Source organism: Hibiscus syriacus, unplaced genomic scaffold (genome assembly GCF_006381635.1).
Source record: "Hibiscus syriacus cultivar Baekdansim isolate YM2019G1 unplaced genomic scaffold, ASM638163v2 tig00000329_pilon, whole genome shotgun sequence".
NCBI classification, from domain to species: Eukaryota; Viridiplantae; Streptophyta; class Magnoliopsida; order Malvales; family Malvaceae; genus Hibiscus; species Hibiscus syriacus.
The window spans coordinates 2,243,218-2,268,793 of NW_024061782.1; the positions used below are offsets into that span (position 1 = coordinate 2,243,218).

The 25,576-nt window shown below is 33.4% G+C and overlaps 1 protein-coding gene across 2 annotated transcripts; it reads left to right on the forward strand.

The window, feature by feature from the left end:
• Positions 1-1,155: 1,155 nt before the first annotated feature.
• On the forward strand, positions 1,156-10,163 carry LOC120173107 (PI-PLC X domain-containing protein At5g67130-like). Of its 2 annotated transcripts, none has more exons than XM_039180447.1 (9): positions 1,156-2,288; positions 7,507-7,513; positions 7,595-7,723; positions 7,815-7,952; positions 8,699-8,797; positions 8,884-9,187; positions 9,301-9,524; positions 9,616-9,702; positions 9,808-10,163. In XM_039180447.1, exons 1-9 carry the CDS (start codon positions 1,222-1,224, stop codon positions 9,988-9,990), a joined length of 2,238 nt encoding a protein of 745 aa, XP_039036378.1. In that variant the 5' UTR covers positions 1,156-1,221; the 3' UTR covers positions 9,991-10,163. The 2 variants fall into 2 exon arrangements, with proteins under 2 accessions (XP_039036378.1, XP_039036337.1); XM_039180406.1 differs by lacking the exon at positions 1,156-2,288 and adding an exon at positions 7,227-7,341 and having other exon boundaries at positions 7,439-7,513.
• Positions 10,164-25,576: the final 15,413 nt, after the last annotated feature.

The following is a 25,576-nucleotide window of genomic DNA, read 5'->3' on the forward strand; positions in this document are numbered from 1 at the left end:
GATATAATTTTGAAATTTAGTGTAAAAAAAGAAAAGGGTTTTCGCATACCCCCTAAGCTTATCCAGTTTTCTCTTTCATTGTGCAGAAAGAGGATCTGGGTTCGAAGTGAATGCTACTGCTTTATTCAATGGCTGGACATGCACTCACATTTTAGTTCAACTCTTTTAACCATTAAGACTATTCAATAGATTCGAACGAACTAATTTACATGTATATACCCTCTAATACTGATATTCAAATCATATCATTTTATTTTTTAAATAAATCCTTTTAGATGATCAATATTTTTTATTGACGTGAAATAACAATCTCAAGGGTACAATTAAGAACAGAAACTATAAGTTTTTTAAATTATATTTTCGTATTATCGATTTATGATTTTATTTTGAATGTATGGGATTATTTTATAAATTATGAATCATATTTAATATTCTTTCAATTTTATTTGTCTTAAATAATTTTAAAAGTTACTATACTATTAGACTTATAATTCATTAACATGTAACATGCTACGCACGAATTTAAAACTACATTACACTCAAGATTTGTGTTAAAAATGTTTTATATAATAAAAAGTTATTCAATAGATGATCATAAGTAATAAAGAATTTGATATAGAACTATTAATGTGTTGAACCATTAAGTAATAATATTCAGTTGTTTTATTTTAAAATATAAAATTGTAAATCAATAGTGAAAAATATATAATGAGAAATCTAACTTAGGTTATTATCAACTGATATGGCATAATCTAATTTATTATGTAAACATTAATTTGAAAAGATTTTGTCGTCCTACGTTATTAATACATTAAACCTAATTTACAATAAATCATAATTCATGTGGGTATAAAAATCTTTAATATTGGCTGGCCATAACATGACTGTCGACCACGTTTTATAAGCAACGGTTCAGCTTTCGTATCCAAATTTGGGAAAAAATATTAAAAAAAACAAATAATATATACTTGCCTATCACGTGCATTATTTAGAGGAAAAAATTGAAATTATATTTGATACACTGAAATTGAACGGCTACCATATAATTTTTTAAAAAAAATCTTGGTTTTGTATAAAAGGAGTTTGCGGAACCACTATAACGCCCTGTAACACCCGGTTTTACTCATTTTGCCTGGCCTTCCTTTTCTCTCTCAAGGAGCCAAGCAAAAAACGACCCTTCCATTCCTTCCACAAACCCCAATTCGAATTGTGTAGTTGGAAATGGAGTGGGTTCGAGGGGATACGATTGGCTCTGGAAGTTTCGGCACTGTCAATTTGATGGTTCTTAAGAAAAGCTTTTCAAAATCTCCATTGATGGTGGTAAAATCTTCTCAAACTGCCGGCTTTGTTTCTCTTCGGCACGAGAAGCAAGTGCTGGACCAGCTTGGTTTTTGCCCACAAATAATCAGTTGTTTTGGCGATGAGTTCACCGTCGAGAATGGTGAGAAGAAGTATAATTTGTTCTTGGAGTACGCTAAAAAAGGAAGCTTGGCTGACCGGGTTAAGAAAAGCGGCGGAAGCCTGACGGAATCCGATGTTAGAAGATATGTAAGATCGATACTTAAAGGGCTAAGCTTTGTTCATGGCAAAGGGTTTGTTCACTGTGATGTTAAACTTGAAAACATTCTCTTGTTTGATGACGGCGACGTCAAGATAGCAGATTTTGGATTGGCGAAGAGAAACGGAGAAAAACAGAGGACGGTGGAAATCAGGGGAACCCCTCTGAATATTGCGCCGGAGTCGGTTAATTTAAACGTGTATGATTCGCCGGTGGATATATGGGCACTTGGGTGTGCCGTGGTTGAGATGATCACTGGGAAACCAGCCTGGAAGTTTGAACCGGGAACAAGCGTGGCGGCTTTGTTGTTTAGAATTGGGGTTGACGATGAATTGCCTGGAATTCCTGCCGAGTTATCCGAGGGTGGAAAAGATTTTCTCGGAAAGTGCTTTGTTAGAGACCCGAAGAAACGGTGGACTGCTGAAATGCTCCTGGATCATCCTTTTTTGGCTGGTGAAAATGATACTATTGAAATTAATCCATGTCATGAAGAAGAAGAAGAAGCATCGACATCTGGGCGATGCTGGTTTGAAGAATTTTCAGAGTCACCGAGATGTCCTTTCCATTTTCCAGACTGGGTTTCAACTCAGTCGACAGCTTCTTCTCAAGAGAATTCAAGCTTTGGTTCTTCGTTTTCAAGTTACGTTTCGTCACCCATGGAAAGGATTCGTGAATTGGCTTGTGACGGCCCACTCCACTGGTCGATTTCCGGGAACTGGATCACCCTGAGGTAGAAGAAAGAGATAATTAGTTTGATTACGTTAGATAAAAAAATATTGATGGCTCTGATCCAATTGTTTGTTGTGTGGGCAATTGGTGATGAATTTTTTTTTTATTATTTGTAAATGATTAGGGGAACTCTATTGGCTCCTCATATTGTATACTGTACATTATATTCTTTGACTTGGATAATTTCATTTCTTTTTCCCCAAAAATATCAAAACTTGGCAGTTGCAGAAAATTAAAATCAGAAATTGGACTCCTTCAGTTCCAAGTTATTAATTCATCTTTTACAATTACAGTGGTGGGTAATTGTCCATCTGTAAGATACATTATTTGGTGATCAAGTCATACAAATCAAACTAATTGAATTAAAAACTTTGGGTAATTAACCTGCACTAGTTTAGATTTTACAAGTATTACAAAACAAATGACACTAATTTTAGGAAAGTTCAGCGTTGTGTTTTTGCTGAACCTAATGTGAAAACCCTTTGGCCTTTTGTTGTTGTTGTGATGATCATTTTGCTTAATCTTTAGAACAAATATTGGAATGCCTGATGCTTGTTTCCGAATGAAAATGAAGAAAGCAAAGAATATAGGCAGATTGTAGGGTGCCGACACCCAGGCCCGTCGGTGCACCAAAAATCATTCTGTTGGGAACAACCGTCAGTCAATGATTTATTTTCCAATTTATTTAATGGTTAATTTCATATTTGAAAAGCATTCCTTCTTGCACAAGTGATGCGCCTCACTAGTTTGTTGTGAAGAATGATTTTGCCACTTAAACTTGATTACTTAAGAGTTAGTTTTAGTACTTGGGTTAAAATAAGATGTACCTGAAAGTTGAGAATGGATGCTATGATGACTTTGAACTTGGAAGCAAAAGGCATGGGTTGTTGGTTACTTTGTCATTTTAGGCATTCAAAGAGCTTGCCCCACTTGCCATCTTCTTTGGTTTCTATTATCAACCGAAGAAATGGGAAAATGGTTCAGACCTTGATCTCATCAGGAAGACAGATATCGCAATATGCAGTTAGAGATACAAGTTTTTCACATCCTCTGACAGCCAACGTATTTGCTGTATCTGTTTAAAGAAGCCACTCAAGTTGTTGTTAGATTGTTGCTTGGACAGCTTCTTCTTTCCACTAGAATAGGGAAGAAAAACAACTATCCTCAGCAGTGACACTATTTCTATTCCCTTCTACGCCATATACAAACTTTAATGAATGTCTTTTTTACAAGAAGTATGTATTTTTAAGTGAATTGTATCAATCCACAAGTATCCAACTAAATGATGTTCCAACTAGAACTAACATCCTCTGTCAAAGTTGATCTGTCAGTGAAGTTCAACTTCAAAAGAAATTGAAAATCCATGGAACACATAAAGAAGAGAGAAAACTAGCCTATGTAAATTCCGATCGATAGCCAACCTCTTCCACATGGCTTCACATTATTTTCCAGATATCTTTCCATGTGAATGAATAACAAAACTTCATTCGATCAAGGAGCCACGAGTTTTGTCTTCAAGCGTTGTGTGTTCTAAAAGGATGTATACATGAAATTGGATCATTTATGCAGGCGAATTTAATATCCGACTTATTATTCCAAAATCTAAATCTTTTTTCTATGTTTATAAGCCCCAATACAAATTTAAATATAAGTTTTAATACATTTATAATAAATTCCATGCCTAGCTTAGTGATTAAGCGTAGGAATCTCATTCAAGATAAAAAAATCATGTTAGTCTCATTGTTTTATATTTAACCGCAGTCGATTAAAATAGAAAAAATAATATTAATGATATTTTTGTCAAATAAAAAATAATAATTTGGTGACTAATTTGTGAAGACTAGTGTAGTTTACCCATTAAAATATATTAGTTATTATTTTTATTTTATTTATAAAGAATTCATTGAAATACTATCTAATTGTTTTTTTTATAAATTTGTTGTCCACAAAACTAAATTCTTTTATGCTCTTCAAAACTCTTTAGCCCACCGACGATTATTAGTAACATCTAATCCCACCTACGATTATTAGTAACATCATCATCTGACATGAAAGAAAGAAAAAAGCAAAATAGTAATTTTTATCCCCGGTAGTAGATTAATTTATCATTTTAGCACATATCGTATTTTTGCATTAATTTAGTCCTCGAATTTGCTCAATTGCTTCATTTTATACCCTACCCCTAACTTAAACCGTAAAATATAAATCTTAAGCCCTAAATTATAACTCCATATCCTCTAAACCCTAAACCTTATATTAAGATTTATAATTTAGGATTTTAAGTTAGGGATAAGATATATAATGATGCAATTAAAAAACTTTGAGGGTTAAATTAATACAAAATATGATATGTGCAAAAATAATAAATTGTGTCTACTATAAAGACAAAGATAACCCTAAGCCAAAAAATAATAATCTCATCTCCTAGAATTGTTGACCTCTACAAAACATAAAAGTTGACAATCGTTCTCTGTCCTTTCATCACAATAAGATATCTCTTGCAATTTTCCATACCTCCACTTGCCACAATACTAATTCGGTGTTATGATCCAACACCAATATTTCAAACCTTAATGATTCAAATATCTTGATTGAGACAATCAACATGATGTTTTGATACCAATTTGTTAAAAAAATAACAAGTATAACGATCACATAATAAAATAAGTACCAAGATTTTATGTGAAAAAATATTTAATTTTTTTACAGATAATAAAAACACTTTTCATTAATTTTGAAAATAAAAAATACAAAAAGATTTTTCACTAACTTTTAATTTTATCAATCAGTTCATCTAATTATTTGATTATTATATCAAGTCACCTTCTCCTTGTTAACATTTGACGGAAGTGCTGATGTGATAGTTAAAAAATTTAGTATAATTACAAATGTAATTTTTGTTATTTATATATTCTATCAATTTGATCATAATTTTAATTCAATACATTTAATTTTTTTAAATTGTGAAACGTGTCAATCTTTGATTGAAGAGTCATATTTATTTTAATTTATTATAATTTAATAAATTTATTTTGTTCCAATCATAACGTGACACCTATCACCATATAAAATACACATAGAAATGGGTGAATGGAGAATCAAACCTGGGCCATGAGGAAATTAAACTAAGAGCCCAACCACTAAACCAGAAGCATCTATTGGTTTACAGTTATCACCATATGATATATATTTTATCTAACAGTGTTTAAAACTTAACTGTAAAAATATATAATTTTTATCTTAATCTTTATATATATATATATATATAATTCATATCTTGACTTAAAAATATACTCTATTTTTATTTTAACTTTAAATTATTATTTTTTTATTATTTGTTCTTTGGTTTAATTGAATCTCACTGTCAACAATAAGAATCAAATTACCTCAATAGTTAAGGAATGTTTGTTATTTCTAGAAGTCTCCGGTTTGAGCACTAATAACTGTAACAAGAATGATTGAGGGTTCATTGTCAAAAGATAGAGAATATTTAGAACATATATTACTTTGTAATCACCCTAGTATAATAAAAAATTAAGATGAAAATAAAATATAATTTTAAAATTAAAAATATATAATTTTTTAGAAATTTGATTTAAGTTTTAAACATTAATATACAAGCTATATATATATATATATATATATATATATATATGGTTGATTCTGAAGATCCAGAATGGTTGGTTCAATGGTTTAGTGATTGCTAAGGGATCCAAGCAACCTAGGTTTGATTCCTTCCGACCTTGTGCATTTTTGTTTGATTTATTTTCTTCCAATCACAATCATAACGTAATTAAAATAAATATGACTCTCAAACCAAAGATTGACACATGTCATAATCTGATTAGAAAGTAAAATTTATTGAATTAAATTGATAAAATATATAAGTAACAAGAACTAAACCTATAATAATACTAAATCTTTTAATTGGCATATCAGACTCTCTGTTAAATGATAACGACAAGTTACTTGATTCGATACAATTAAATAATTAGGTGATCTGATTGATAAAATTAAAAATTTGATGATAGAAATAAAAGAGTTAAATAATTAAGTGGTTAATGTTGTAGTTTACCATTTTTAAAAATATCATTAGATACGTGGTAAAAGAGCGTAATTGAGAATATTAAGAATTTATAGAAACGCGTTTCTATTGGAATTTTCTATGCTTTCTATCTAGCAAGGTACAATAGAAAGGATCCTAAATCTAATATAATACTAATCAAAGTCTTCAACGAGGGATTCGCCTGAATTTTTCAAATGTAAGAATATGATTATTCAATTACATTAAAATATTTTTTATTAATAAGCATATAAAAATTATAAAATAAAATTTTAATTTTGTTATAAAATAGACACAATATCATTAAAAATCACTTGATACATTAAATCAATAGGTAATATCTTATTTGATCGTTCAATTATAGTTAAAATTTATTTTTAGTACTTTTTTTAAATATATTTAAACAATAGTTCTTAAAAATATTTTTTTAAATATAAAAATTCATAATTTACCTTTTTTATTTTCTTAAATAAATAAAAAATTATATTTTTACTCTTTTTTCCCTTGGGTTCTAATTTGTCGAAAAAAATTCAGTCTTCTTAAAACTTAAAAGAGTTATAAGGATATGCAAAATTCACTTAATTTTACCCTAGTGTAAATAGATTACATATTATTTTAATTTTAATTATAACATAATGAAAATTTAAGTGTATTGGAATTCTATAAAAATACAAAATTAAATTTGGATTAAATTATATCAAAATATGAATGGTTTTATACAGCCATCCTTTTTATTGAAAAAGGTAAACAACGAAATGGTATTTTGACACGTGAGGTTGAAAAATTGAGCGTGTTTTTTTTTTTATTGTTAGTTTTTGAGACAACAGCTTAAATGCAAAAAGCAGCAGCAACTTAAATTAAAAACAGCCCGTCTAAGATCAGTAGAGCCAACGTCCTGTGTTTCCCCCCCTGCTGTTCCAGTTTCTCCGACGCCAAATTCCCCACAACTCAAATTAAAATTGTTTTCTCTGCGGTTCCTCTGGAAATGAAGGTATGTAATTCTCATAAAATACTCTTTCTTTTCTTCTTTAATCTATGCTCTCCATAGATCATTTCAGTTGACTTTCATGTTTTAATCTTATTTGCAGAGATTGAGTCCTTCAAATATTTCATGTTTCATCCTCCATATCTTTCTTATCTTCCCCTTGTCTTTCAGTCTCCGGGTAATTAAAAGAAAACAGACTCGTTTCCTTTTATTTACAAAAAACCATATTTTTTTAACATATTGTTTCACCTTTAAACAGATCGGAGAAACATGTTCTTCTTCTTCTTCTTCTTCATGTGACTCAGGGTTAACATGTCAAACTTGCGCCGCCAATGGGAATACCCGACCCAGATGCACCCGGATTCAACCACTCCCCCCTACATCTAAGGTAGGGGCAGGCACCCACCCCTTAATTTCTTATTGTAAGACTTTTTTTCTTTTTAACTTTATTTTATTGGATTTGGTGAATTGGTTGTTAGGTAAATGGGTTGCCATTTAACAAATATTCTTGGCTCACAACCCACAACTCTTTTGCACTCAAAGGGGCAAAGTCTGAGACTGGGTCTGCTCTTCTTTCACCTACGAACCAGGAGGACTCTATCACCAATCAACTTAAGGTAATCACTTTTTTATTTACTTTTAAAAGGTTTTCTCCCAACTTCTTATGAAGGTGAAGGTTAATGCATTATATTTATGTACTTGCTTATTTTAGTAGTTTTTTTGTTATCATCTTATTTAAAGTCTTATATTTTATATTACTATTATTAATATATATTAGTTTATAGATTATAAATGGTCTTTGTGTGGTTAAAAAAAGTTTTGTTGTTCTTATATTATATAGTTTAACAACTGCATCTGTTAGGGTACACACATTATTAATAGTTGAGAAATATTTTAAACATATATTCTCTTATCCTTAGATAATTAAAAAAAATTGTCATGTTGGTGACAGTTATTCCTGTGCTTTGATTGAAAATTAAGCATAATTTGATATGATGAGCTGTGTCGAATCTTTTTCTTAAAGTATAAGCTTTCCCTTTAATCATAGATATATAAAAGCTTTCCAGGTAATCTTCCCTGCATTTCACATTTAACATGCACTATGATTAATAAGGACCCAGAGCATAAAATTTCCCAACACCATATCACAACAGATTGTTTTGCTTTGTATTTTTAAGGAAACTAGAATTGTATTTATTTAGTTTTCTTTCTTTGGACTGATTCAACTTATTATTTTCTAATGTATAGATTATAGACTCGAATTTTTAAAAAGAAAAAGATGTTCAAGAAGATTAACTTGGATTTTGTTGCTTTTATTTGATTAAAGATCGTGTTAATTTACAAGAAATGAATCATCTTGTAGAATGGGGTTCGTGGACTTATGCTGGATATGTACGACTTCAATGGTGATGTATGGTTATGTCATTCCTTTGGCGGCCAATGCTTCAATGCCACAGCATTTGTAAGTTCAATTGGTTCTTAAGTTTCATGTACTTTTTCAAAGTTTTAGCTGATTGTCAATGATTTTTTTTTGTTAATTATCTTCAGCAACCTGCCATTAATGTGCTCAAAGAGATACACGCGTTTCTAGAGGCAAATCCATCTGAGATTATTACCATATTTATCGAGGATTATGTCGTATCCACACAAGGCTTAACAAAAGTTTTCAATGCATCCGGTTTAAGTCAGTACTGGTTTCCTGTTTCAAAGATGCCCAAGAATGGTGAAGATTGGCCAACCGTGGACGACATGGTTAAGCAGAACGAGCGACTCGTCGTTTTCACCTCCAAATCAGCTAAGGAGGCTTCTGAGGGGATTGCTTATGAGTGGAGATACGTTGTAGAAAACCAATGTGAGTTCTACCTTCACTTTTCAACCCTATATCTGTGTGTATTTGGCGGGGGATTAGAAGCAAATTTTAGCTTGTCAAAGGATGTAAAAGGCTGTTTTGATCTGAACTTACAGATGGAGATGATGGGATGAAAGATGGTTCCTGTCCAAACCGTGCTGAATCATCTCCTATGAACACCAAATCGAGATCACTGGTTCTTCAAAACTATTTCCCTACTAATCCAAACGAGACGGCAGCGTGCGCGGAAAATTCAGCTCCACTTGTTAGGATGCTCAACACTTGCCATAAAGCAGCTGGAGATCGCTGGCCAAACTTCATTACTGTTGATTTTTACCAGGTTCTTCAGCTGAAACTGAATCTTATACGACGTTGTACTATCGATTTACTAAGCTGTACCGATTTTAACAACTTCATTGCCTTTGATGCAGAGGAGTGATGGTGGAGGAACCGCAGAGGCTTTGGATGTCGCCAATGGACATCTCACTTGCGGATGTGACAATATAGCCTATTGCAAGGTCTGTAAACATTTAATATGCTGCAACTGATGCTTCTCCATACCCTGTTTGCTCCATCAGCTCTCGATATCTTGCACTTTAAGCGTTGATTGTTGTGTCTGGCAGGACAACGGCACATGCGAAGTCCCGCCAATGTCGCCTCCTCCACCTGCTGCTGCTACTCCAACGACTATAGAAAATCCTTCACAGTCCAGCTCAAACTTTGCTAATACGGATGCCAGACCTGTCCAAGTGCGGTGGTTGTTGGCCACAATTTTGACCAAAACCATCTTATTACAGATATGGTAAATCAGTAGTTTGCCTGTTTATGATTAATTTTTTTAGATTTGAAGATTCAAGTCACATGGCTATCAGCTAGAGATTGGAATAAAAGGTGAGTTGATGTAGGTACCTTGATTTGTATTAACGATAAAGACCATCCAACTACGGCAATAAAGATTTGGCTGGTTGTCCCAAACTCACGATTATGCACCATTAACATGTACTGCATCTTCATGGCCATCCGAGTCTGCCACTCTTTTCTCTGTCGATTAATAAAGAAATTTGAAAAGCAAATCATCTTTTTCCTTAGACTCAGTCCAAGGGATAAATGATCAAGAACTTTTAAAATCAAAGACACATTAATGGCGCACGTTTACGATGCTCTCAAGGCGCATGTTAGCAGGACTAATGGAGCCTGAGTTTCCTCGTCGCATCGCCAGTTTTCTCGTCGTCATTCAGCCGTTCTCATCTATCTCGTATTTCTGCTCTCCTTCTGTTCAGTCTTCCATTCCCCATCATGGATTGGATAAAGCTTTTCAGATGCCAAGAAGAACAAAAGTTAACCTATTTTCCCCCCAAATTGACTGAAGATTTCCCGATTGTTCGTCCGCCTCCAGAGGTCTTCGAAGCTGGCATTACAAACTGGAAATCATCGCTAGTAGGCCAATTCCTTGGTGCCGCGCCAAATTTCTCTGCACTGCAAAGGATTATTGCTAACCTTTGGAGTCATCAATTGAAAAGTGCACAAGTCCAGGTCAGCCTCGCCGGAAATAATCTTTATGTGTTTTCCTTTAATTCTGATAATGATAGAGACTGGGTCCTTGAAAATGGACCATGGCACATCCTCAACAAGCCTCTAATTTTGAGGAAATGGGAGCTTAACATGCAAAGATTAGATTTTGACCTTGCTCGTTTGCCTATTTGGTTGCATCTTTTTAATGTTCCTCTTGAATTGTATAATCAAGCCGGCCTTAGTTACATCTCTAGCGCCTTAGGAACTCCTATTTCTATGGACAATATCACTGCTTCTAAAACTAGACTTCTCTATGCTAAAGTCTGTGTTGAGATAGGAGTTAAAGAGGAAATTCCAGAATCGATCAAAGTGGAACTAGCTAATGGATAAACCACAAATATCTATGTTGAAATTCCCTGGTTGTCGAGTAGATGTAGTAAATATATCTCTTTTGGGCACTCTGACAAGAACTGTTATTCTCATCAATCAACAGCTCCTCAACCAATGAAAATCTAGAGAGAAAAAAATAGTCTCTAATTCTATCTCAGATTCTGTTAGTAATGAAGAAGAGCAGAACTCAAAGCAAGTCCCTCATCCCTTAATGGAACAATCTGAACCTAAAGACACTCACTCAGGAGAGATTTCAGTTAATCATCATAATCTAACAGAGAAATCTCCTAAGGATGATTCTTCACTTCCTTCTGTCACCCTTGCAATTGAATGAAAGCTACCTCCAACACATTCCCAAAGTGAAGAATCTGACAAAGTTATCAATCTTCATTTGACAAACTCTCCATTTGACAAGGATCAAGAGCCTACCTCTTTCCTTAAAAGAGGTAGAGGTAGACCTATTAAGGCTAAAACCAAAGTTGCTCTTAAAGGTTCAGCTAATAGATTCAAAATCCTTAATACCGTTGATAAAAACTCACCTATTGCAGAGGTTCGAATTAAGAAAACACGACAGCAGCTTCAGGAGTGGCTAACCTTCTAAAGGAACTTAAAGCAAAAAAGAAAGAACAAATAGTAAAAGTCAAAACCCCTTCTAGAAAAAAAGGGGAATCTTCAAAACTTTTCTCTCAATGATTATTTGTTTTTGGAACACCAGAGGGTTAAACAACCCTAAAAAACAAATTAAGGTTCTCTAAAGGGCCAATCTATATAAAGTAGATATTCTTTGCTTGATGGAGACTCGTATCAAGACTGAAAACTATGTTAACATATTACACTCTAAATTCAGAAGCTGGAATGCTTTCATTAATTATGAATCTGCTTCTAATGGAAGAATCTGGCTGTTATGGAAAAAAGGAATTGACATCTCCTTTTGTAATTCTTCGGATCAAAGTATTACTGCCAAATGCAACTTCAACAATATCCCTTTTATCATCTCTGCCATATATGGCAACAACAATGGCATTTCTAGAAGACGCCTTTGGCAGCATCTTAGAGATTTAAATTCTCATTTCAATTCTCTCCCTTGGATTCTTTGAGGAGATTTTAACTCCTTCCTTCACTATAAAGAAAGCTCTGACTCTGACCTTTTAGGTCCTTATCTTTCTATTGATATGAAAGACTTCCTTGATGTGGTTCAAGACCTTCTCCTTCAGGACCATCCATTTTTTGGCCATACCTTTACTTGGAGTAACAAACAAAAAGAAACCTTCATTGCAAGGAAACTTGATAGAGTTCTCATAAACTCTCTTTAGATAAATTCCTTCAACAAGTCTTTTGTGGAATTTTTAGCTCCAGGCCCCTCTAATCACTGCATGGCTCTTGTATGGTTGAACAAAGAAGTCTATACCAACAGACCAAAACCTTTCAAGTTCTTTATTTTTTGGTCCAACCATTCTACTTTCCTGGATGAAGTGCGAAATTCCTGGCTGCAACCTATTCATGGTAATCCAATGCAAGCTCTTTTCCTCAAACTTAAAAGACTTAAGCCTTGTTTAAAAGCTATGAACAATAATTACTACAGTAATCTTTCTGCTAGAGTCAAGCTCAAGAAAACAGAGTTGAAACAAGTTCAAATTTATACTCTTAAAGGAACCAGCCCCCTTGAGAAGGAATTTTCTATTCAAAATGAGCTTGCTGCTCTTGAAGAAGCTGAAAAACTGTTTTTAAGGCAAAAATCAAAGGTCAAGTGGCTTAAAGAGGGAGACAAGTGTTCTAAATACTTTCATTCAGTTATGGCAACAAAAAACAAAAATGATACCATAAAAGTCCTTATAAATGCTCAAGGTAAAAGGCTGGAATCTTTCGAAGACATGTCTTCAGAAGCCTTAGAATTTTTCAAACAACAATTAGGGACTGTTTATCATAATATGCAGTAAACTGACCCTCATTTCTTGAAAAAGCATCTTCAATTCAATTTGTCTACTGAACTTTCTTCAGACTTAGTAAAAAATGTTTCAAATGAAGAGATCAAAGAAGCCATATTCAGTTAAGGAAATGATAAATCTCCTCGCCCAGATTGATTTACCCCTCTTTTCTTTAAAAGATCTTGGTATGTTGTTGGGGAGGATGTTACCAAAGCAACCATATTCTTTTTTGAAGAAATATTCATCCTGCCATCTTTTAACTCTACAATTATAGCCTTGATTCCTAAGACTCATAATCCAAGTTCTATAAAGGATTATAGACCCATCTCATGTTGCTCAGTGGTGTACAAAACCATCTCCAAATTCCTTGTTAAAAAACTGACCACTTTGCTTCCTGCTATTATTACTCCTAACTAGTCTGCTTTTGTTCGTGGAAGATCTATTATCGACAACACTCTTCTAGCTTAGAAACTTGTTAGAGACTATGAAAGGAAACATATATATCTAAAGTGTGCTCTTAAAATCGATTTTTATAAGGCTTTTGATTCTCTCTGTTGAGTTAATCGATTGACGAATATGGCCAAGAGGGGGTGAATTGGCAATTAAAATTTTGGTGGAAGCTTTTGCAGAAAATTGAAAGAAATTTGCACAGCGATTTAGAGTAGTTCAACTTTCTCAACCAAAGTCTACGTCCACTACCTTAGCTATCCACACTAAGGATTTTCCACAAATTCACTAATTTGTCTTTCTTTTTGAGGACAAAGAGTAACCTTACAAACCCTCAAGAATTATACCCCAAATTCTTGAGAACACTCTCTCCCAAAGAGAACAATACAAATTTGCAAACTTACAAGGAAATCCTCACAAGGTAGATTGTTTGCACAATTCTAGAACAAAGAAAAGAACACTCAAGAATGAATACAATTAACACAATAAGTGTTCTTGAAAGCAAAATGAATATTGAATGAAAGATAGGCTTGAAATGCTCAAACTCGAGGTTTGATGCTTTCTCTTTGATTCTCTCTTGATTCTAGTTGCTTGATGTTTCTTGTTTTTTATCAATGGCTTCTAAGCTTGCTTAAATACACCTTGAATCACTTCTGAACGTTGGGGATCATTAATGAAGTTATTATAGCCATTTAAGTGTGAAAACAATTAATATTTCTGCTTGGAGCGTGGGGGGAATCGGTTCCCTAAGTGTAAAATTCAAATATTTCGACTGTTGAACAGTGGGGGGAATCGGTTCCCTCCGAGCATACTGGAATTCTTGGAGCCAAACCATTCAGGGGGGAATCGGTTCCCTCTGAGCAATCTGTAATTTTTTGGCTTTGAAATGGTTCGAAATATTTTGTAAAATCGTTTTGAAATTATTTTAAGATTAAAACTTAATTTTACACTTGAGTAAGGATTTAAAATGAACTTTGAAATACTTTGAGTACTATTTTGATATTCGATTTAATATATCGAATATGCTTAGAAAAAATCTTTTTCAAAATTAAAATTCTTTTAATTTAATTTGTTATATCGAAACATCAAAATGTTTTCAACAATCTCCCCCTTTTTGATATAACAAAACATTTTAAGATTTTCTAATTTCAAAATGAATTTTAATTTTGAAAAATACTACTCCCCCTTACTTTAACACTACTCCTCTTCAAAAACTCCCCTTTTAATTTAATAACATTTCTCCCCCTTTTTGTTAAATCAAAAAGATTTGTAAAAGAATTTAAACAAGGTTTTGAAATCATTTAGCCAATTGATTATATATATAGTTTAAGTTGCTAAGATCACAATCAAGAGAAATGTTAGTCATTAGTTTCATAATCAATATTCATAAACATTGTGACATGGCAAAATTGGTCATATATCTAACATGATGTAAATGATGCAATAATGAAGAAATTTAACCACACCAAATATATAAGTTCAAACATCCATAATCCATCAAATAAGTTCAAATATCCAACAACAAAAAGAAAACAATCCAAAAACATTCAAAATGTTTAAACAATAAGCTTTAAGTTCAAAGTACTAAAGCAAAACACAGAATCAAGCATCAGTAGGAGGATCGGGAGGAGGAAAACGAGCTCGCATAGCGGCCATTTCATGAGTGAGTTCATTAATACGAGCGTTGGTTGCTTCATTGTTTGCACGTATCTCCCGGAGAATTTCCAATTGCTGAGCTCTCATTGTGGATAAATGAGATTCTAAGGAAGAGAAACGAGAATCCATGGAAGCATATCGGAAATCGAATGTCTCCATAAAGGATTGAAAATATGGAGGCACTTGTTCTTCGTGCTGAGCTTGTTCCTCATGTTGTTTCGGCTCATCGTCGGCTTCGTCAATATCTTGCATTAATTTCTCAAGTTCAGGATCGTCGTCATCTGTTGGAGGAGCTTGAGAAGAGCTAGCTCCCGGAGTATTTTCAGAAGATCGAACCCATTAATCGGTGTCCTTATTCTTTATCTATCCCGCTCTCGTTAAGGAAAGAAGATTAATTTGTTTCTTGAGAGGAAAGACGTCATCTAGACCTACTCTAAGCCCGGTTTTAGAAAATAGATTACTTAGAATGCAACCATAAACTAGAGAGGAACAAAGTTTCTTATTTGGCACTAAGTTTACGGTTTCAACGATTTCAGCAAAAATAATCTCAGGAAGATTTATTTTAATAATGTTTTTAAAACAATGTAACCACCAAAGATCTAAAGCACGAAGAGTAGAGTAACGACCTCCGGATGGTCGAAACCACCAAGAAATCATTAGATGAAGAAAACGATCATGAAGATCTAAGACACTCGCAATATCCCTTCTTTTATAACGAGAATCTAAAAGCTGTTTTTCATTTGATATACCATCATTATTTAATCCTAATTCATTAGCTATTTAAGCCGAGTCAAGATGGATGAATTGTCCTAGGAGATAGGAACGAACTGCTATGGTTTTGGTTTGAGCTCGGTTTTTAACACACACGACATTAGAATAGAATATGCGAACAAGTTAATGGTAAACTATAGGTTCAAGGTCACAAAGTTTATCAAATTTCCACTCTTGTAAAAGAGGAAGATATCTAAAATTGATATCTATCATAGCTTGACGAGAAGGGATACGTTATTCTCTAATTTTGTAAGAGTCAAAATATTGATAATACCAAAAACGATGATTTCTAAGACCAGGATGAGTTTTGGATAGTCATATTAGGATAAATGGGATTAGGATTAGGAATTGAAATTTCAGGAATAGGAGGAGGATTTGGAGGTGGATTTGGTTGACGGTTTGAGCGACTAGATGATGACCTAGCACGTTTAGGATTGGACATTGTTTAGGAAATCAGAATAGAATGGATAACCTGCAATTTAGAAAAACACATGTATTCAATTCAATTAATCCCGAAACTCATTTGAGTTCTCAATATTTCAAGGTTTTCTAAACCAATCCTAATGGGCAAAGTTTTTGAAAACTATTGAAAAATAAGATTTTGAAAATCAGTATATGTATAGTTTTCATAACAACAACATAATTCAATCAAAACACAATAATTTAAAAACAATTTTTTTTTAATTTCGAAAATTTCAAAGAATTTTGGAAAATTCTTGTGTTTTTGATGAAATTAGTTGTAAAATCAAATCTAATCACTAAACAATCAATGCCCGATCACTATTTATATCTTGAACTAATTGAAACTAGTCCTATGTTCAAAATCAATGAAATAGAGAGTTTAGAAAAATTTACCTTGAAAGATGAGATTGAGTGGATTTTGATGTTGTTTGCACGATTTTAATTATGCTAGCAGGTTTAGGATTTGAAATATGATGAAATTCCGACTAAAAATCGATGTTATGAAGCAAAGAGGAGATAGGGAGAGAGGAAGAGAATGGCGTGAATGAATAAATATTGAGGGTTTGAGGAAAAATTAGGGTGTTCTGCCCGTAAAAACCAGAACCCCAGGGGGGTATCGATTCCCCTAGGGGGAATCGGTTCCCCTTCAAAGGGGGAATTGGTTCCCCTCAAGGGGTATCGATTCTCTCTGCCCTATAATTTAAAAATCTGTATTTTAAACATTAAAAATGCTAAATTAATCTTCTATAGTGGTATTGGCAACTCATATATCAAAAATTAATTATGTTTAATCAATCAAATTAATCCTTAAACTACATTTGAACATAAAGTTAATTTTTCATCAAAAATCATAAACTCCCCCTAACTAATAGCAATGAATGTAATCAGAAATTACTATTATAAGCATTTTTCATTTAGTCTTAAAAGTGCTAAAATTATTTTAAACGCTGAGTGAAGATAAGTCAGTTAAACCTAATTCTCTCCTAAGTGTCCAAAAACGTTCCTTATCTAAAGATTTTGTAAAGATATCCGCTAATTAATGCAAAGTATCAACAAATTCTACAACTACATCTTCCTTAGTGACATGGTCTCTAATGAAGTGATGTCTTATTTCAATGTGCTTAGTTCTAGAGTGTTTGATGGAATTTTTAGTAAGACAAATAGCACTTGTATTGTCACACTTGATAGGAATGATACCTACTTCAATTCCATAATAAAAAAGTTGTTTCATCCATAAAACTTGTGTACAACAACTACCAGCTGAAATGTATTCGGCTTCAGTGGTAGATAATGCAACACAATTTTGTTTCTTTGAAAACCAAGAAATCAACATATTTCCAAGGAATTGGCAAGTACCGGAGGTGCTTTTCCTATCTAATTTGCATCCTCCATAATCCGCATCAGAAAAGGCATGCAAGCTAAAGCTAGAGTCTCTAAGATACCAAAGTCCTAAACTAGGAGTGTCCTTAAGGTATCTAAAGATTCTCTTAACAGCTAGTAAATGCGATTCCTTAGGGCATGATTGAAATCTAGCACATAAGCAAACACTAAACATAATGTCCGGTCTACTTGCAGTTAGATAAAGTAGAGATCCAATCATTGACCTATATAATTTAACATCTACACATTTACCTCATTCATCCAAGTCAAGCTTTGTAGAAGAGCTCATTGGAGTGTCATGAGGTTTCCCATTTTCCAGTCCAAACTTCTTGAGCATATCTTTGACTTACTTAGCTTGATTGATGAAGATGCCATCTTTTCTTTGCTTGATTTGGAGTCCCAAGAAAAATGAGAGCTCCCCCATCATGCTTATTTCGAATTCGCTTTGCATTAGCTTAGAAAATTCTTGGCAAAAAACATCATTAGTAGAATCAAATATTATATCATCAACATAAATTTGAACTACTGATAAATCTTTACCTTTATGCTTTAAAAACAATGTAGTGTCAACCTTCCATTTTGAAAAACCTTTTTCAATTAAAAAATTTGACAGTCTTTCATACCAAGCTCTAGGAGCTTGTTTTAAACCATAAAGTGTTTTTGTCAATTTAAGAACATGATCCGAAAATTTTGAATCTTCAAAACCTGGAGGTTGTTCCACATACACTTCTTCTTTTATAAAACCATTTAAAAATGCACTTTTAACATACATTTGATATAGTTTAAATTCATGAAAACATGTAAATGCTAATAACATTCTAATTGCTTCCATCCTAGCTACGGGAGCGTATGTTTCATCATAGTCTATGCCCTCTTCTTGAGTATACCCTTGAGCAACAAGTCTAGCCTTGTTTCTCACTATATTACCACTCTTATCAAGCTTATTCCTAAATACCCATCTAGTATCTACAATAGATTTATTACTAGGCCTTTCAACTAATGTCCATACTTTACTTCTCTCAAATTGATTTAATTCTTCTTACATAGCCATAATCCAATGTTCATCTTTTAATGCTTCTTTAATATTCGTAGGCTCTATGCATGAAATAAATGCAACATAATTACAAATATTTCTAAGAGAAGATCGACTTGTTACCCCTTTGGATGGATCACCTATAATCTCACCATCCTTGACATAGTTGTACTCTCTTGGATAAGATATTTCCCTTTCTTCAATGGTTGGATTCTCAAGAGGATCATGAGTTACCTCATCTCTTGTTTCTTCCTTTGATGATGGTTCTTCAACGTCATGTCTAACTTCATTTGTATTTATAATACCTACATCATCATTCACATAAGAATCCTTCCTCGGAAGGGGATTTATCATCGAAAACAACATGTATAGACTCTTCTACAACTAAAGTTCTTTTATTAAATACTCGATAAGCTTTAGAATTTAAGGAATAACCCAGAAAAATTCCTTCATCACTTTTAGCATCAAATTTGCCAAGGTTTTCTTTACCGTTGTTAAAAACAAACCATTTACATCCAAAAGGATGAAAATAGCTAATGTTAGGCTTTTTATTTTTGAAAATTTCATATGGAGTTTTCTTTAAAATTGGCCTAATCATTACTCGATTTACAACATAACAAGCGGTATTTGTGGCTTCCGCCCAAAAATATTTTGGTAAATTATTTTCACAAAGCATGGTTCTAGCCATTTCTTCTAAAGTTCGATTTTTCCTCTCAACAACTCCATTTTGTTGAGGGGTTCTAGGTGCTGAAAAATTATAGCTAATACCATTAGAATTACAAAACTCAATAAATCTAAGATTTTCAAATTCAGTACCATGATCACTCCTAACACTAGTTATAGAGTAAACTTTTTCATTTTGGATTATTTTTGAAAATGTGATGAAATGTTCTAATGCTTCATCTTTAGTGCTTAAAAATAGAACCCAAGTATATCTAGAATAGTCATCTACCAAGACAAATGCATATTATTTTCCACCCAAGCTAGTAGTCCTAGTTAGCCCAAAAAGATCTATATGGATCAATTGTAATACTCTACTAGTTGATACGTCATTAATGGATTTAAAAGAAACTCGCTTTTATTTTCCTTTAGCACAAGCATCACATATTTTATCATTATCAAATTTTAGTTTAGGCAGTCCTCGAACCAATTCTCCTTGAACTAACCGTTGCAAAACACTCATGCTAGCATGTCTTAGTCTCCTATGCCATAACCAACTATCATGCTCATCCTTTGCAACTAGGCATAAATTAGTCATTTCTATAGAGTCTAAATGCACCATGTATATGTTTCCTATTCTATGACCAACAAGCATAATCCTATTAGATGCAATATCAATGACTTTACAACCATTAGTTTCAAATATGGCATTGAATCCCTTATCACATAATTGACTAATACTCAAGAGACTATGCTTTAATCTATTCACATATAAAACATTCTTAATTTGTATGGAAGAGGTATTACCAATAGTACCAATACCTTCAATGTGACCTTTTGAATCATCACCAAAAGTCACTTCTCCTCCATTTTTGGCGTTAAACTCAATGAACCGGCTTTTGTCTCCGGTCATGTGTCTTGAGCATCTACTATCAAGGTACCATGAATTTGGATTTGTTTCCCGTGCCTTGTAGCAATGCTCATTTTCCTACAAACATAGATTAATTTCTAATTTTTGGTACCCAAATTCTTTTGGGTCCATATTCATTAGTTTCCAAAATCCTAGTCCCCTTAGGTATCCATTTGTGTAGGATATCCTTATCTTTAGTAGTAATGAGCTCTTTAGGAACCCATATACTTCTAACGATTTTTCCATTAGAGGTTTTTTTGGGACCTCTATGATTGTAGTTTTTAAAACTTTTTCTAACAAAGTTGGATTTTGAATTTTCTCCATTTTCAAAATGTTTTGTTCCAACTTTATCAAAAGAAGCTTTAAGATAATCAATTTTCTTTTGATGATCATCATTGACCTTTGAAAGTAAATTTTGCAAATCCAAAATTTTCTTTTCAAACTCTTCTAGTTTGATTTGCAAATCTTTGATTTTACTTTCAAGATCGTTGTTGGTTTTAGATATGAGTTTATTTTCATTTTTCAATTTTGAAACATCATTTTTATATTTTAAAAACAATTTCTCATAATCCGAAGCCAATCCATTATATTCCTCTAATAGCTCATCATAGGATATATCATCAAAATCAGATGAGTTAGAGGTTACCTTAGAATCTTCCCCGAATGCCATCAAGCACAAGTTTGCTACTTCTTGTTCTTCTTCATCGAAACCTTCTTCATCGCTCCATGTAGCCACATGAGCCTTGTGCTTATTCTTTGATTGACCCTTTCTCTTCAATTGTGGGCAATCATATTTGACATGCCCAGGCTTTTTGCATTCATAGCAAATGATCGTGTCCTTCTCTTTTGGTTCATTTTTGAGGCCTTCATTTCGTTTGAATTTTCTCCCTCGGTAAGGTCTCATCATTTTTCTGAACCGTTTGGTAAACAATTCCATTTCGTCATCATCGTCATCTTCATTCCAATCACTCTCATCTTTTGTGGATTTGAGAGCAACTCCAATGTTTTTCTTATTCTCCTTCTCCTTTGGTGTCTCTTCAATCTTATCAAGGTCCACCTCATCTTCAAGCATCATTTCATGAGTGAGGAGTGAACCGATTAGCTCTTCAAGAGTTAAGGACGTTAGGTCCTTAGACTCGATGATTGCCGTCTTCTTTGATTGCCACGATTTTGGAAAGGAGTAGACTAACTTCCTCACAAGCTTTTCATTTGAAATGATCTCTCCATATGATTTGAGACCATTGACAATCGCTGAAAATCTATCCGTCATAGCTTTGATATCTTCATTTGGTTTCATCCTGAAATTTCATAGCTATGCGTTAGAATACTAATTTTAGATTTCTTTACCTCATCGGTACCTTCATGAGTGACTTGAAGTTTGTCCCATATTTCTTTGGCGGTTGTACAAGATGAAACTCTTTCTTATTCATCTGGTCCAAGAGCACAAAATATGATATGGATGGCTTTGGAGTTGAGCTGGAACATTTTTGTCTCTCATTCACTCCACAATCTTAGATGAGTGAGAGGCTTGATGTATCCTTCTTCTACGACATTCCATGCTCCCATGTCACTTGCTTGAATGAAGTACATCATCCTACTTTTCCAATAGGCATAGTTAGCCCCATTGAAGAAATGAGGCTTGTTGACGGGCATCGAATCGAGATCGGAGTCAAAGTTTGAAGTAGACGCCATTGATGACTTTGATTATCGATGTAACTCTTCCTGAATCGACTCGAGAGGCGATTAAACCTTCAAATGAGTTAGGCTCTGATGTCAATTGTTGAGTTAATCGATTGACGAATATGGCCAAGAGGGGGGTGAATTGGCAATTAAAATTTTGGTGGAAGCTTTTGCAAAAAATTGAAAGAAATTTGCACAGAGATTTAGAGTGGTTCGACTTTTTCAACCAAATTCTACGTCCACTACCTTAGTTATCCACACTAAGGATTTTCCACAAATTCACTAATTTGTCTTTCTTTTGAGGACAAAGATAAACCTTACAAACCCTCAAGAATTATACCCCAAATTCTTGAGAACACTCTCTCCCAAAGAGAACAATACAAATTTGCAAACTTACAAGGAGATCCTCACAAGGTAGATTGTTTGCACAATTCTAGAACAAAGAAAATAACACTCAAGAATGAATACAATTAACACAATAACTGTTCTTGAAAGCAAAATGAATATTGAATGAAAGATAGACTTGAAATGCTCAAACTTGAGGTTTGATTCTTTCTCTTTGATTCTCTCTTGATTCTAGTTGCTTGATGTTTCTTATTTTTGATCAATGGCTTCTAAGCTTGCTTAAATACACCTTGAATCACTTCTGAACTTTGGGGATCATTAATGAAGTTATTGTAGCAGTTTAAGTGTGAAAATAATTAATATTTCTGCTTGGAGTTTGGGGGGAATCGGTACCCCTCATGGGGAACCGATTCCCTAAGTGTAAAATTCAAATATTTCGACCGTTGAACAGTGGGGGAATCAGTTCCCTCTGAGCATACTGGAATTCTTGGAGCCAAACCATTCAGGGGGGAATCGGTTCCCTCTGAGCAATCTGGAATTTTTGGCTTTGAAATGGTTCGAAATATTTTGTAAAATCATTTTGAAATTATTTTAAGATTAAAACTTAATTTTACACTTGAGTAAGGATTTAAAATGAACTTTGAAATACTTTGAGTAATATTTTGATATTCGATTTAATATATCGAATATGCTTAGAAAAAATCTTTTTCAAAATTAAAATTCTTTTAATTTAATTTGTTATATCGAAACATCAAAATGTTTTCAACACTCTCCATTGGGATTTCATCTCTGCTACTCTCAAAGCCATTGGCCTTCCTAGTATTTTCTTAAAATGGATAGAGGTTTGTTTCAAAGAAGCCATATATTCTATCTCCTTCAATGGTAGCTTAGTGGGCTATTTTAAAGGTCAAAGGGGAATTAGACAAGGAGACCCCTTATCACCTATCTTTTTGTGCTTGCTATGAACATACTCTCCAAAATTCTTAATCTTGCTGCTTCTAAAGGGATCTTTGGGTATCACCCTAAATGCAAAAAAATTGGTCTAACCCATCTCTCTTTTGCTGACGAACTTCTAATCTTATGTAAAGGAAATCTTGAATTTATTGCTGGAATCATTTCAATTTTAAACCATTTCTATGCCTTGTATGGACTCAAGTTTAATGTTAGCAAGACTGAATTATTTGCTGCTAGTATTTCCTCTAGAAATCTTGAAAACATTCATGCCATTTCTGGCTTTAAGATTGGTCAGCTTCCAATCAGGTATTTAGGGGTTTCATTAATCATTAAAAAACTTTCTGAGCTTGACTGCCAGCCTCTACTGGAAAAAGTCAAACTAAAGCTGTATCATTGGTCTAATAAACTGCTCAGTTATGCGGGGAGACTTGAGTTAATCAAAACTATCCTATTCAGCGCGGTTAATTTCTGGTGCAGGCAATTCATGCTTCCTCAGTCTATTATTAACCTAATTGATCAGCTTTGTTCTCGGTTCCTGTGGAAAGGTACTGATCAATATGCTTCAGGGGCACAAGTTAGCTGGTCAAATATTTGCTCTCCTAAATTAGAAGACGGCTTAGGCCTGAAGAACTTAAAATCCTAGAATATTGCTTGCATGATGCTGTTAATTCAAAATATTATGGCAGGTGAAGGATCCATTTGGGTGGCTTGGCTACATTGTTATGTTCTCAAGAACAATGATTTCCGTGATATGGTAGTAAACAATGCTCACAGCTGGAGTACTAAAAAACTTCTGAAACTGAGACATACTGCTCTTCCCATTCTGAACTCACGAACAATTTGCACAAAAGATATTTGGGAAGCTGTTAGAGATAGAAAGAGTAAGGTTTCTTGGCACAAAATCATTTGGTTCCCTATGCATGTTCCCAAGTTTAGTATGATAGCTTGGATGACAATCCTTGACAGACTTCCAACTCGGGAAAGACTGTCAAGGATAGGAGTTCTCAATGATACTCAATGTGTTCTATGCAATGAGACTATCGAAACTAGGAACCATCTATTTGCATATTGTAGCTTTGCTAAAAACATGTGGCATGTTATCTTAAACTCGACTCACTTGCGTAAACCCCAAATATCTTGGGAAACAATGATAGAATGGGCTTGCCATGAATGGAGGGGTAAATATTTGATCTCCATCCTACTGAAAATTGTATGGACTTCATATATATATATGATTTGGGAGAAGAGGAATAGAAGGATTTTTCAACAAAGGAAAAGGGAGGTTGCTCAACTTCTGACAACTATCAAAGAAATTGTTCGGGTCAAGCTTAGTGGAAAAAACATTAACAGAACTGATTTTATTAACTTTAATATTTGCTGTAAATGGGGTATATACTAACTATTATTTTGTTGTAAGTATAGTTTCTACTCCCTTAGGAACGATATGTAGCTACTGTTTCTCTGGATAATAAAATCTTACTTATCCAAAAAATATAAATGAGTTTAAAATAAGTTGAGATAATTAATTAAATTAGGGTCAAGTACACAAATAGTCCTGTGACTATAGGGCTTTGTTTTATTGAGTTTTTCGACTATTGAAAATTATGAAATGGTCCATTGAGTATAGAACATTACTTTTTTAGTCTCTCCACTATTAAAAATTTAAAAATGATCATTGGACTATTTATATGTTCTAAACTTGTAATTTTTTTATGTTAAAAATAAACGTTAATATGATGATTGTGATATTATAAAATATGATCTCAAAATCTCAAACGATTATCATATCTCAGTCAATAAGTTAACGTGTAGCTCAAACCGTCATCAATTTTAATGAAAAAGGATGAGTTTGAAACATTTAAATAGATAAGTGATCATTTTGTAACTTTTAATAATAAGGGCACTCAACAAAGCAAGAAGCAAGGCCTTATAGGTGGGGGACCATTTTATAATTTTTAATAGTTAAGGACTCAATAAAGCAAACACGATATAGTTGGGGGACCATTTATTTACTTTACACATTAAAATATTACCAAGTTATGTAAATTATTATACATGAATATTGTAACATTATAATAATTTATATAGTTTTATCATAATCTTATTTTTCCTTCATAAAACTATCCGTAAAATGGCGTACGTTGGGGTGCGATGCGAGAGGATATAAGAAAAACAACATCAAAATCAAAGGGCATTGGCGCCAAAGCCCTAAAACCTTCCCGCCATCCATAGTATTAAAATATATAATTATATTCCCCGATTTCACC